At 46.3% G+C, this 14,108-nt stretch overlaps 1 protein-coding gene and 1 pseudogene across 1 annotated transcript in view; both read right to left on the bottom strand.

Annotated features, from left to right (window-relative positions):
- Positions 1-5,465, bottom strand: part of LOC143989920 (uncharacterized) — a 123,279-nt gene extending 117,814 nt beyond the window's left edge. Inside the window, exons 1-8 of the mRNA XM_077490192.1 lie at positions 5,412-5,465; positions 3,957-4,085; positions 3,698-3,832; positions 3,486-3,609; positions 3,272-3,369; positions 2,955-3,182; positions 2,659-2,865; positions 2,411-2,549 (exon numbers count right to left, since the gene is read on the bottom strand). Of these exons, the coding sequence (XP_077346318.1) occupies positions 2,411-2,549; positions 2,659-2,865; positions 2,955-3,182; positions 3,272-3,369; positions 3,486-3,609; positions 3,698-3,832; positions 3,957-4,049 (1,024 nt within the window). The 5' untranslated portion in view covers positions 4,050-4,085; positions 5,412-5,465. The remainder of the gene's footprint in view (positions 1-2,410; positions 2,550-2,658; positions 2,866-2,954; positions 3,183-3,271; positions 3,370-3,485; positions 3,610-3,697; positions 3,833-3,956; positions 4,086-5,411) is intronic.
- On the bottom strand, positions 273-380 carry LOC143990665 (U2 spliceosomal RNA; annotated as a pseudogene).
- Positions 5,466-14,108: the final 8,643 nt, after the last annotated feature.

Here is a 14,108-nt window from a genome sequence, read left to right as displayed (position 1 = left end):
TCACTCCTTCCTAATTACATTCGTGAAGTACTAACCGCTCCTCCCCCACAGCATAGAGAGCAGCCGGTATTCCCTCCCGAACGACTGTCCAGGGCTAGAACTACCCCAATCCAGGCCAGAAGGCCAGGTACTCGACCCTCTGGATCGGACCCTCTGGATCTGGACCCTTCCAGACGGCTCAGACTCGACCATGCATCGGTCCCCAGTTTACTGTCAGGCGGCACGACGTGGCCCCTACCGAAACCGTCCTTCCGGATGCTAATTACGCCATCGGAGAGTGCTGACCAAACCCTCTCGAATAGGGATGGAACAGCGCCTCCTTTGGCAACTGATAAAAACAGATACTATACTTGATTTTAGCCAAAAGGCCGAGAAGCGGTGCAGCCTCGGGTAAGCAACCTGAGGGCCTGAGGAGAGAGAGTGACACTGGTTCTTCACAAAGCTGGCTGAGGGGGTGTCTATTTGAGGATCTAGTTTGGTATCACGGAGAGGAGGCTACTTGCTGTTCTTTTGGGCATTGTGAGTACAGACATGCTTAATGATCTCATAGACTATTGCTCTTAACCCTGCTCTGATGTGTTAGAGTTAGCTAAAGGTCCAGTTAAGCGAACACTGGGTAGTGTTCCAAAGAGGCTCTGTCCAGCTTACACAGCTCAACTTTACTTCTACGGTCACTACTAGTTACAAGGAGAAGTCTTCCATCTGCGCCCAGCAAGGACTTCACCTAAAGCTCAATCACCTGGCTGTAAAGATACCCTGTGCCGGGTTGCTATAAAAAAAAGTGGGGAAGACCTGGGCAAAATCCTAGTGCCTCCTATGGAAGTATCACTACAGGTGTAACAAAAAAAAGAGTACATATTACTGTATGCTTATATATAGCAGCGGATATAGGAGAGAGAGCAGAAGTCAGGACATATTGTATAAGATAAAACAGATAGGAATATATAGTAGAGGGATATGCAATTAGCGGACCTCCAGCTGTTGCAGAACTACAAGTCCCATGAGGCATAGCAACACTTTGACAGCCACAAGCATAACACCCAGAGGCATGATGGGAATTGTAGTTTTGCAACAGCTGGAGGTCCGCTAATTGCATATCCCTGATATAGTATAAGGGTCAGGAGTATATAATATACAACATAGAGTATATAGAGCAGGGGTCAGGAGTATGTAAAGTACAATATAAATGATATAGTCTAGGGGTCAGGAGTATGTAATGTCTAATATGAATTATATAGTGTAAGGGTCAGTAGTCATAATACTGGTATTCAGCAATCAGTGTAAGCTTAAAGTGGTTGTTAAGCCACTACTTTAAAATCCTCCCATTCCCTCTGTAACATAACACTATGGGCCCCAGTGCATGTGTTATATAAAAAATATGCTGATCTGTACATATATCAGAGTGGCTCCTGTGACGCCTCACCTCTCTCCTCTGACCAACTGACAGCCATTGCAGGCAGGCCCAAGAACTCCTGTTGATGTCAGCCGGGGAGGAAGTGAAATGTAGGAGGGAGAGGGAATCACATAAGCACTGGGATCCGCTCTGATATAGGTACAGAACGCCATATATTTTATATAAACACAGGCACAGGGACACATAAAATTATGTTACAGGGGGGATGGGAGGATTTAATAGTAGTTATGAGAGCTGGAGGGGGCAGGCACTGACACAAGCAGCCTGGAAGGGAAGGGGGAGAGAAGAGGACAGAGAAGGGCTGTGGATGACTGAAGCACGTAAACTGACCTCAATGTCAGGGCTCAGCAGCCATGATAAATATTGTGGTCAGTTTACGGGGGGGGGGGAGGTATAGCCAGGCAGGATCAACCAGGTATTTTAGGTGATAGAAGGGGCCAAATTACACAGCACAAGCACTGTGATGTTATTCATGTTTTAAAAGGGAACAGGATCTTTTTGTTTTTTTTTAGGTTAACAAACACTTTAAATGTTTACACGAGACAAGTTGCAGAGGCCCCACACTGCTATCGCTCATCTCCTGAGACTGCACTCAGTGACTTGGGTTTGAGACTATACAGACTTATCCCTCCACCCGGAACAGCCAGCAGACAACAGAACAAGTAACCCTGGGAGAATTGTTCTGTCAGAGATCCTACTAGACCCACTCATGGGGCAGAAGACCCAAAAACATGTCCCAGGTCAACACTTATGGTGAAAATGAACATTTGCCAGCTAAACCTCAGAATCTCCATAAATCCAGTCTAGAGACATAAATTATGTCTGCAGCACAGAGAAGGAAGATTATCCGAGAGAAATACAGGAATACAGGACGGGGAACACAGCTCAGGAAAGTGACCAGGGGATTACAGGCTGATATCACCCAGTCCTTGCCCTACTCTGGACCAATTAGTGAGCAGTATGGGTGGAGGAATGTATTTAGTGTTAATGACCCACCTGTGCTGATCTCTGTAGGAGTGTCCTCCTCTATAAATGTCCCCGTTATTCCATCCTCCTCCATAGACTGCTGATCATCCCTCACATACCTCTCTTCTTCTGATTTCACCTCAAATTCTATATCGATTGGATCTCCACTCTAAACCAAGAAAATGAGAGAGAAAATCATCTGTAAAATATAAGCTCACATAAAAAAATCCGCACAGTGTCTCCATGAGTCTGTGTTTTATAAGCTCTGTCCCACCAACCTTGTAACAGTGAGGGATGGTGTGATCTTCCTGTGTGGAATCCCGGGAATACAGAGGACGGGGACATCTCTCTGGTGGGTTCCTGGTATTAGGTGGCTCCATCATATTCTTGTGTCCTTCTGAAAATTCCTCCATCACTCCATACTCCTCATCCTCCTCTTTATACTCTTCTTTAACAACAATATTATCATTTCCAAGGTTTCCACTCTGAATATATAATAAAAATGATATCAATGGTAACAATACAGATAATGTACAGATCCTAATGATACTATCAGTGATTGTTCCTCATCTACCTGATGATGGTGAGGGATGGTGTGATCTTCCTGTGTGGAATCCCGGGAATACAGAGGACGGGGACATCTCTCTGGTGGGTTTCTGTAGATGGGTGACTCAACCATGGAGTCTTGATACAGATCAATGTGTTCTTTTAAAAACTCTGACTGCTCCATCACTCCATCCTCATCATCCTCCTCTTTTATCTCAAATTTAACCTCAACTTTAGACTCTCTCAGGTTTCCACTCTGAATATAGAATAAAAATGACATCAATGGTAACAATGCAGATAATGTACAGATCCTAATGATACTATCAGTGATTGTTCCTCATCTACCTGATGATGGTGGGGGATGGTGTGACCTTCCTGTGTGGAATCCCGGGAATACAGAGGACGGGGACATCTCTCTGGTGGGTTCCCATTACTGGATCCATCTGTAGGAAACACACACACTGACTGAATACATTGTTTCTATGTGTTTATCAGATGATGGGGGATCTAGGTGGAGCCTCCGTACTGCTCTCTCCTTTACAATAAAGTCTCCTCTTACCCGGTGATGTGAGGGGCGGCTGATTGTCCATCATGACGTCCTTGTAGAGATCCTTGTGTCCTTCTAAATACTCCCACTCCTCCATGGAGAAATAGACAGTGACATCCTGACACCTTATAGGAACCTGACACACACAATGATACAGTCACCATCCAGACACATCCCTTGTCTGTTACTGGATAATGTCCCAGAATTCCCAGAATCCTCCTCACCTCTCCTGTCAGCAGCTCCATCATCTTCTTGGTGACTTCTAGAATCTTCTCCATGTTGTGTCTCTCAGGTTTTAGGGAGTCACATGGAGGCACTGTGATGGTCATATCATCACCAGATTTCACAATAGGAAACCTCTGCATTAAAATAAAAAAAATATCATCTGACTCTCCCAGAATCCTCCTCACCTCTCCGGTCAGGTCTGTGTTTTATTAATAGAGATAAGAGTGATGTCATGTGACCTCCCAGAATCCTCCTCACCTCTCCGGTCAGCAGGTAGATGATCTCCAGGGTGAGGTTTAGTATCTTCTCAGTCATGTGACTCCGGTCCTCCTCCATCCTCATTGGTGCCATCAATTGATCTATACAGGTCTCCTTGTAGATGGATAACTTTGGGAAATGAAAGTAAGAATTATTTGGATGGTTTTGGTCACACAATAATAGGATGTGGATGTGAGGGGGGTAATAGGGGGGTTGCTGTACATTTAGGAACTACTGCCCCCATGGGAACACATTTAGGCTGGATTCACACTATTGTGAATTGGATGTGGATTTCGCATACCAGGAGATTGTGACCGGCTCTCTATGAAGAAGAATCCCACATTTCCGGAGCGGATCCGGTGCGAAATGCACAGAAGTTCTGTGTGTCTTTTGGCCCATTTCACGTCCAAATTCAGCCATAAATTTGTGCTGAAATTTAGACCTGAAACAGTGAATGGAAACACACCGGACCCCTGCTGTGAGCCACGCCATCCTCCAGTCTAAACCCAGCCTCCGTCTGGACTGTTTAGTGTTTATTACATCTTGGAGGACCCTCAGGGACTGCCAGATCAGATATTCCCTTTTTTTTCTTTTGGGTTTATTTTCTCTCTGAACTGGTTTGCTGCTGAAGCAGAACTCCTCTAAGAACAAGTGCTCACCAACGAGTGAAGAAATTCCATTCTTCGTCTTACTTGATATTCCAGAACAAATCACATGACAACTGAGACAATAAGATGGTTGAGGTTGCCTGTTCTGTAAGGTCTGAAAAATTAGTACAGGTGGGGTGGGAGAGCCATCACAGACCCAGAGACCCCCTTCTGTCCATCAGAGTTCCCTGTGCCCTCCAGCCCCCTATTCCCTCAGAGCCCTACAGCCTGACTACCCCTTCAAGGGTCCCAGAGTCCTTCAGCTACATTTCCCCTTCAGATGCCCCTAAAAATCTTTCACCTTTACGAAATCCTCACAGCCCCTCAGGTCCTCTACTACCCTCAGTATTTTCTCCCTCTGACACAAATGATGGAACACATTCTTCATGGCAGGCCGGGGAATGTTTTCTTCCTCCTGACCAGCAATGTAAGGGGCTCTATGCTCCATACTCCTGACCCCTGCACTCCATCACTGTGTTTGCTGCATATTGTAATAATTATCCATTGGCTGCCTGTGTAGTGTAATAATTGCCCTTTGTAGGCCATGTATGGTCATTGTCGTGTCTTTATTGTCAGCGCTGTTTGTTTAGAGGACCATATTACTAGAATTTATTTCCAAAATTAAGAGAATGTTCCGGCCTCGTAAGAGGGGAATTTTTTGCCCCTGAAGGGGTTAATCTAGGTCTCCACACTATATATGTGTATATCATCATCTGCTGGAGATAAAAGACATCACAGTGACTATGGAGGAAGAGGACGGACATGACGGGGGGTTACTGGGTGTAAATAGAAAATAAGATCTTATTACCTCCTCTACTGCCACTTCCAGCACCGTCTCCTCTCTACTTCCTCCCGACTCACCTCTCACCCGGAACTTCTTATTTATACCTGACATCACTTCCTGTCTGTAGCCTAGAGACTTCGTGTCTGTATTCCATAGAGATTTCCTGTCTGGGTAGAAGTGGCATCTCCACCTTGTGGAGCTCAAAGGAACTGCAGCCCTGAGAAACATCTCGTAGTGTGAACACGGCCTTGTGCTGTGTGTGTATGTACTGTATATCCTTATAGATTTCTCCAAAGTTATTGTGGAGCCACTTATTAGGAGGGTAATGGAGGTCAGCTAAGCGCACAATCTGAGTGTGAGCACCAAGAGAGCACTGGGATTGGTGTTTGGGGAAGTCTCTATGGAATACAGACAGGAAGTTCCGGGTGAGAGGTGAGTCGGGAGGAAGTAGAGAGAAGACATTGCTGGAAGTGGCAGCAGAGGAGGTAATAAGATCTTATTTTCTTTATTTTATAAGATTTAAATAGAAAGAGGGGGGGAATGTAATTTGTAGGAAATGTCATGAAAGCTAATATCTCCATAATGAATCTAGTCTCAGATATTCATCCTAAGCAGGGAAGGGTTCCGGCGTGTTCGCATGGAATACGCGTTGAGCCCGCCAGGAAGTCGGCGCAGCGCCACTCTAATCACAGGCAGTGAGACATTGCCTGATCTCTGCAGCCGCGCATCGGGGCAATGTCTCACTGCCTGTGATTAGCGCCGCTCTGCGCCGACTTCCTGGCGGCTCTGCACGTGGAGCATGGGAACACGCCTGAGCTCATCCTTACTCCTAAGATGTGATCAGTAGAGGGCGGTGGCTTAACACCGGAGCAAGATGGTTGCATAGAAGGAGAGCTTTAATCTGACCCTACATCAGTGGGGAAAACCTTGACCAAACTGCACAAAGATGCCAGGGAGAAGTCAGTCGGCCTCCCCGTCTAACCAGCTGAGCAGGAACTGAGGAGCTACACCCCCACAGCCATTTCCCCAGCAGCATGGCTGGCGGGTATAAATGCCTCACAGCTTTCTCCTCTCCTGTGCCTGGCCGATCTCCAGCAAGTGGCCCTGGATATCAAGAACAGCTTGTCTGCTGCTATATCAGACTTAAAAACGGACATTAGATTACCTCGTCGAGAGTTGTACGTGAAGCATGTTGGACGATCGAGAGAGTCCTAACTCAGGTGACTTTCTCACCTTTTTCACAATAGGCTATAAGTGTTCTCACATAGTTCTATGGTTTATTAGTCTTATAATCCCTCCCTTTTTATGTGTTAACTTAAGGAGCGCACTTAGGGAATGGGCTGGGCCCTGGGGCCTCTCGTCCCTGGGTAACCATCTGACTAGGTGTTCTCAGGGACGGAGGTCTCTGCTGACTAGTGTATTAAACACAGTAGTGATTACGGGTCCTTTTCTAGCGGCCCTTCTATCTATCATATATATATATATATATGTTGCTATATGATGCTTAAGATAAGTTTGAACCCTTTGTCGGCTTTGCCGGATGGAGGCTCTTCGATGGGGGCCTTACTCGTCTCTTTTGGGTAGGCCTGCCCAAGATCTCTCTATCCTTCACAGCTGAGGTTTTTTTTTTTTTCCCTTAACCACTTCAATACCGGGCACTTATAGACTTTCCTGCCCAGACGAATTTTGAGCTTTCAGTTCTGTCGCACTTTGACAATTGCGCGGTCATGCTACACTGTACCCAAGCTAAATTTTTGTTCCCACAAATAGAGCTTTCTTTTGTTGGTATTTGATCACCTCTGGGATTTTTATTTTCTACTAAACAAATAAAAAAAGGCCGAAATTTTTTTTTTTTTTGTTTCAGTTACAAAACTTTGTAAATAAGTAAAGTACGTTTTCTCCTTCACTGATGGGCATTGACGGGGCTGCAGTGACTGGCACTGATAAGGTGGCACTGATGAGCACCAATGATGTGGCATCAATGAAGTGGCACTGATAGGCCGCACTGATAGATGGCACTGATATGCGACACAGACACTGATAGGTGCCACAAATAGGCACTGATAGGTGGCACGGATTGTCATGGATAGGTGGCACGGATTGGCATGGATGGGTGGCTTGGATAGGCAGCACGGATGGGCATGGATGCGCACTGATAGGCAGCATGGATGGGCACCGATAGGTGGCATGGATGGGCACTGATAGGCGGCACAGATGGGCATTGTAGTGTACAGTATTGTATAGGGATGGACGCCAATCAGTGCCAAACAATAATGCATGGCAATCAGTGATGCCCATTGTGGGCATTTATTGGCATCCATTATGGGCATTGATTGGCATCCATTGTGGGCACTGACTGGCATCCCTGGTGGTCTGGGGGGGCATACCTGTTGCTGGGCATCCCTGGTGGTCTGGTGGTCCAGTGTGGGCATCCTCGGGGGGGGGCTGTGCTGATAATCGATCAGCACAGACCCCTCCTGTCAGAGGAGCAACCGATCAGCTCTCCTCTACTCGGTCTGACAGATGCGAGTGAGCAAAAGCCTTTTACTGGCTCTTCCTATTTACACTGTGATCACCCGTGATTGGACACGGCTGATCACATGGTAAAGAGTCTCTGTCAGAGACTCTTTACTGAGATCGTAGTTGCAGGGTGTCAGACTGTAAGACTGACACACCGCAACAATAATCGCTGCGATGTGTGCCCCCGGGGCGTGCAGCGTCTTAATATCCTGATCACGTCATTTGACGTCCTTTAAACGTTTAAAGGCCTCAATATTCCATAAAAATGTTGCAGTGTCCTTGCTGAAGCACACCGCCATAGACCCCAAGTGTTTTTTCTCCAGGAGACCCACTTTAAATCTGGCTCCATTCCCTCCCTATCCAATAGTTGCTTCCCAGACGTTTATTATGCGACCTGTGCGGATTCCAAAATGAAAGGAGTGTCAATAGTAATCGTAAAGTCGTTTGCATTTCGCCTCACAGGCCAGATGCTGGACCCAGAAGGCAGATTCCTCTTTCTTAAGGGAATCTGGAAGAACGAACAGGTGACACTGGCAAATATATATTGTCCAAACTCTAAACAGGTGACCTTGAAAGACGTCCTCCTGCAGCTCATGACATTTCAGACAAGTCTGGGGAGGGTGACTTTAACATGGCCCTGGACCCGCTTCTTGACACCTCCATGGGTACCTCCTCATTTGCATTCTCTGTTTTGCGTCAAGTGAAACTTAATTTGGCCTCTCTCATGCTCCATGATACCTGGCACACCTTGAATTTGCGGGGGGAAAGACTACATTTTTCTCATCTCTGCATAACTGCTACTGGATTACCTTTTCATACATCAGGCAGAACTGTCCTACTTCTATGATGCGCCAATAGAGAACATGATACTTCCGGACCATCACCCGACCACACTGACTTTACGTTTTCCCCAGAGGGAAACGTCAACCAAGATCCGGAGATTGGATGCCTCCCTTCTTACAGATCCTGGGGATTTGGAGGCTATCAAATAGGCCATTGGTGATTACTTTCGCCACAACGACATGCCAGATGTGTCCCCATGACTCAGTGGGAGGCACATAAGTGTGTTGTACGAGGCCACTTGTTGGCCATCGCAGCCAGGAAAAAGAAGGAACGTCAAACGCTTGTTTGGGCCCTATCTGACAAAATAACCTTACTGGAAGCCCAGCATAAGTGTTCCCTGGCAATTAAGGTAGTAAAAGAATTAGCTGACACACGGTCACTTCTACTAGAGGAACTATTTAAAATGGAAAGGAAGTGGCAGCTGTTATCACAGAAATTGTTCTATGAACAAGGCAATAAACCAAGAAGGCTTTAAGCGAGGTTCACGCAGAAATGCACCCTCGCCTCCACAGTCCATCATGTGGTAGATACAGAGGGGTAACTCATTCCAGAAATTAGGACATTGCTCGCCAGGTTCACACCTTCTATAGTAAACTATACAATCTGAAATCAGATGAAAACAGACCTGTAGCAGAAGATGCACAATCGGATCTAATACGAGACTTTCATGGCAGATATAGCCTTTGTGCACTTTCTGCTACTGATTGGCAGGCTTTGGAAGCCCCGCTGTCATCAGAGGAATGGGCGGAGGCCTTAAAGGCCACAAAGCCTGGTAAATGCCCAGGGCCGGATGGCTTCTCAGTGCAATATTATAAACATTTTGCAGATCTTTTGGCGGCAGGTTTTCTTAGGGCCTTCAACACACTATCTCGTGTCCCTTGTTCCTCAGGGAACCTATTCGAGGCATACATTTCATTGATCCCTAAAGAGAATAAAGACCCCACTAATGTTGCCAATTACCGACCCATTTCTCTCCTGAATGTGGACATCAAATTGTTCTCCAAGAACCTCATTGTATTACCACGTGCCTGCCTGGGTGAGTTTGGACCAGGTTGGCTTTGTTCCTGGCAAAGAGGCCAGGGACAACACTATCAAGGCCCTAAATCTACATCACTGGCTTACCTCTACCCAATGAGACCGTTACTTTCTGGCAATGGATGCGGAGAAGGTGTTTGACCGAGTGGCCTGGGACTACATGGACTCGGTTCTGGAAACCCTAGGACTGGGAAGTTGTTATGCGGGTCTTCATTGGAGCTCTATATGCCAATCCAAAAGCTAGGGTTTGGGTTAATGGTCACTTGTCAGACGCCTTCTCCATATATAATGGAACCAGACAGGGATGTCCTTTTTCCCCCTTGCTTTATATCCTTACATTGGAACCTCTCTTGTGCTGTATTCGGGCAAATCAAACATAAAAGGGAATTGAGGTTCATCAACGGGAATACGAGATTGCTGCCTTTGTGGATGATAGCTTGCTCTTCCTCTCATCCCCAATGATGTCCTTGCCCAATCTGATTCCGGTTCTAGAACAGTTCAAGATTATATCAAACTTGAAAATGAATGATTCAAAGTCCTTTCTACTAAATATTTTGCTACCCCTAAGCTAGTACAACTCTGTCAGACAAACTTTGCCTTCCGCTGGAAAACGGATGCCATCACCTACTTAGGTATCCAACTCCCTAGTAAACTAAAAGACCTTTATGAAAAAAGAATTCTTGTCAGAACTGAAAAAACATACAGCAGGACCTCCACAGGTGGGAAGTGCCCACTGTTTCCTGGTTTAGACAGGTCTCAATCCTTAAGATGACGGTGCTTCCCCGGTTATTGTATAAATTGCAGACTATCCCGATCTGCTTACTGCCCTCCTTTTTTCGCAGCCTACAGGAGGATGTGCAGGGCAATTCTCTGGGAAACCAAAGCAGCACGAATTGGGTGGGTGAAGCTGGTGTTACCAAAATCTGGGGGTGGAATTGGCCTTCCGGATCTCCAGCTGTATTATTGGGTAGATGATTGGAGGCTACATACGTGATGCAAGGGCTGGGTGTTGCTTAAGTAATTGATCTCTGGGGCTGAGCTCCGCTCATTTCCCTGGTACACCGCTTATCCATTTGCACCCTCTTATTGAGGCAACACTTCATGCTTTTGACAGGGCCTGTAAAGTACACGTGCTATCAGACAGATCACTCCTATTAAGGGTAACCCAGACTTTCCTCCAGGCATGGCTAATGCCGCGTACACGATCAGACTATCCGCCCGTGTGTGGGCTCCGGCTGACTTTTTCTTTCCAAAAGTCCGGCGGACTTAGAAAGAAGTTTTGACTCAAAATTCGGCCATCTGTGTGCTAGTCCGTCAGACTTTTGAAATGAACGGACTTGCCCACACACGGAGGAAAGTCCATTCATTTTGAACGCAGCTCCAGGTAGACGAGACTAGCGAAGGAAGTCAATGCCGCCGCCTTCGGCAGGGAGATTGACACGTCGCTGGCCTCGTCAACTGGTATGGACTTAAAGGGGAAGCCCTACGCCAAAAAAACGGCGTGGGCCCCCCCCCCCCCCAAAGTCCATATCAGACCCTTATCCAAGCATGCAGCCCGGCCGGTCACGAGCGAGCGCCCCCCACCCCCCCCCACCCCCCGAGCCGTACCAGGCTGCGTGCCCTCAACATAGGTGGTGCTTTGGGGATGAGGACAAGGGCCTCTTCTCGACAACCCTGGCCGTTGGTTGTCGGGGTCTGTGGGCGGGGGGGCTTATCAGAATCAGGGGGCCCCCAGATGTCGGCCTCCCATCCTATGTGAATGAGTATTGGGGTACCATGTACCCCTACCCATTCACCTGGTGAAAAAAAGTGTAAAGAAAAAAAACACAACACATGTTTTTAAAATAATTTATTGCACAGCTCCGGTGGTCTTCCGTCTTGGGGGGGTCTTCTCGCCGGACTCCTCCACTATCTTCTGCTAGCTCTTTTACTAGCGGAGGAGCCCGGCTTTCTTCTTCGTCGTCGCGGCCGCCGTCCGGGGGTCTTCTTCCGACTTTGGGGGTCTTGTCCTCCTCTTCGGTTCTTCTTGCCAGGCCTCCGCTTTCTTCTTCCAGCTCTTTTACTAGCGGTGGCCCGGTCTTCTGTCGCCGCTGCCGCCTCTTCTTCCGACTTCGGGGGTCTTGCCCCGCCTCTTCGGTACTTCTTGCCGGGTCTCCGCTTTCTTCTTCCAGCTCCTCATAGAAGGTTAATAGATTGGTTTAGCAAGAACGATTCTTCATGAATCCATGCTGATGATAATGTTTTCATTACTAAAATCTCCACTTATCATCCCCTCCAAGAGCTTACATACTATTGATGTTAGGCTAACTGGTCTGTAATTCCCAGGGATGTATTTTGGCCTTTTTTTAAATATTGGTGCTTTTCTCCAATCAGCTGGTACCATTCCAGTCAGTAGACTGTCAGTAAAAATTAGGAACAATGGTCTGGCAATTACTTGACTGTGTTTCCTAAGTACCCTCGGGTAATATATTATTGTTAAGTTTCCCAAGTCTAAATCTGTCCTCTGTTAGCCATGAGTGCTTCCTGTTATGTGTCATGAGAATAAACACTGCACTACACCTTCGCCATCTCCCCATCCTTTGTAACCAGATGTCCTTCCTCATTCTTTATGGGGCCAATATGGTCTGTCCTCCATTTTTTACTGTTTACATACTTAACCACTTTCAGACCGGACCATTTTGCTGGTCAATGACCAGAGGTCTTTTTACAATTTGGCACTGCGCTGCTTTAACTGGTAATTGCGCGGTCATGCAATGTTGTACCCAAACAAAATTTGCGTCCTTTTCTTCCCACAAATAGAGCTTTCTTTTGATGGTATTTGATTGCCTCTGCGATTTTTAGTTTTTGCGATATAAACGTAAAAAGACCGCAAATTTTGAAAAAAAATGATATTTTCTACTTTTTGTTATTAGAAAAATCCAATAAACTCAATTTTAGTCATACATTTAGGCCAAAATTTATTCAGCCACATGTCTTTGGTAAAAAAAAAGTCAATAACTGTATATTTATTGGTTTGCGCAAAAGTTGTCACATCTACAAACTAAGGTACGTTTTCTGGAATTTACGCAGCTTTTAGTTTACGACTGCCTATCTCATTTCTTGAGGTGCTAAAATGGCAGGGCAGTACAAAACCCCCCCAAATGACCCCATTTTGGAAAGTAGACCCAATAAGGAAATTGATAAGTGGCATGTTGAGACCATTGAATATTTAATTTTTTTGCCTCAAGCGATTGAATAATGACAAAAAAAATTTTTTTTTTTTTTTTACACAAAGTTGTCACTAAATGATATATTGCTCACACATGCTATGGGCATATGTGAAATGACACCCCAAAATAAATTCTGCTGCTTCTCCTGAGTACGGGGATATCACATATGTGGGACTTTTTGGGAGCCTAGCCGCGTACGGGGCCCCGAAAACCAAGCACCGCCTTCAGGCTTTCTAAGGGCGTAAATTTTTGAGTTCACTTCTCACTACCTATTACAGTTTTGAAGGCCATAAAATGCCAAGATGGCACAAAACCCCCACAAATGACCCCATTTTAGAAAGTAGACACCCCAAGCTATTTGCTGAGAGGCATGTTGAGTCCATGGAATATTTTATATTTTGCCACAAGTTGCGGGAAAATTACAAACTTTTTTTTTTTCACAAAGTTGTCACTAAATGATATATTACTCACGCATGCCATGGGCATATGTGAAATGACACCCCAAAATAAATTCTGCTGCTTCTCCTGAGTACGGGGATACCACATATGTGGGACTTTTTGGGAGCCTAGCCGCGTACGGGGCCCCGAAAACCAAGCACCGTCTTCAGGCTTTCTAAGGGCGTTACAGTTTTGAAGGCCATAAAATGCCAAGATGGCACAAACCCCCCCCAAATGACCCCATTTTGGAAAGTAGACACCCCTAAATTTAGGGGTACACTAGTGAGACTAGGTAATAAATGGCGGGTGCCCTGAAACTATAAAAAAATAACTAACCAACCAGCGTCACCTGTAACAGTTATATGGTGATCACTGGTGAAAGGGTTAACTAGGGGGCAATCAGGGGGCTTTATGCGGTAGTATATGGGGGTCCCTGGCGCTATAAAAAGCTGCGGCGAACCTAAATACCTACCTGCCTAACTAGCGTCACCTGTGACACTAATACAGCGATCAGAAAAACGATCGCTTATTAGGCTGGGTTCACACTGGAGCGATGTGGGAACACCACGAATGCGCGGCGGGTTCCCGCATCACATGCCTCCCGGCGGCAGTTCACACTGCCCTATGTGAACTGCTGGGAGTGTCAGTGAAATGTTAATGACACCCCCAGATCAGT

This window comes from Lithobates pipiens, unplaced genomic scaffold, assembly GCF_037356315.1.
Source record: "Lithobates pipiens isolate NorthernLeopardFrog02 unplaced genomic scaffold, aLitPip1_a1.2 Scaffold_18, whole genome shotgun sequence".
Taxonomy (NCBI): domain Eukaryota; kingdom Metazoa; phylum Chordata; class Amphibia; order Anura; family Ranidae; genus Lithobates; species Lithobates pipiens.
This window is presented reverse-complemented; position numbering and strand designations above follow the sequence as displayed.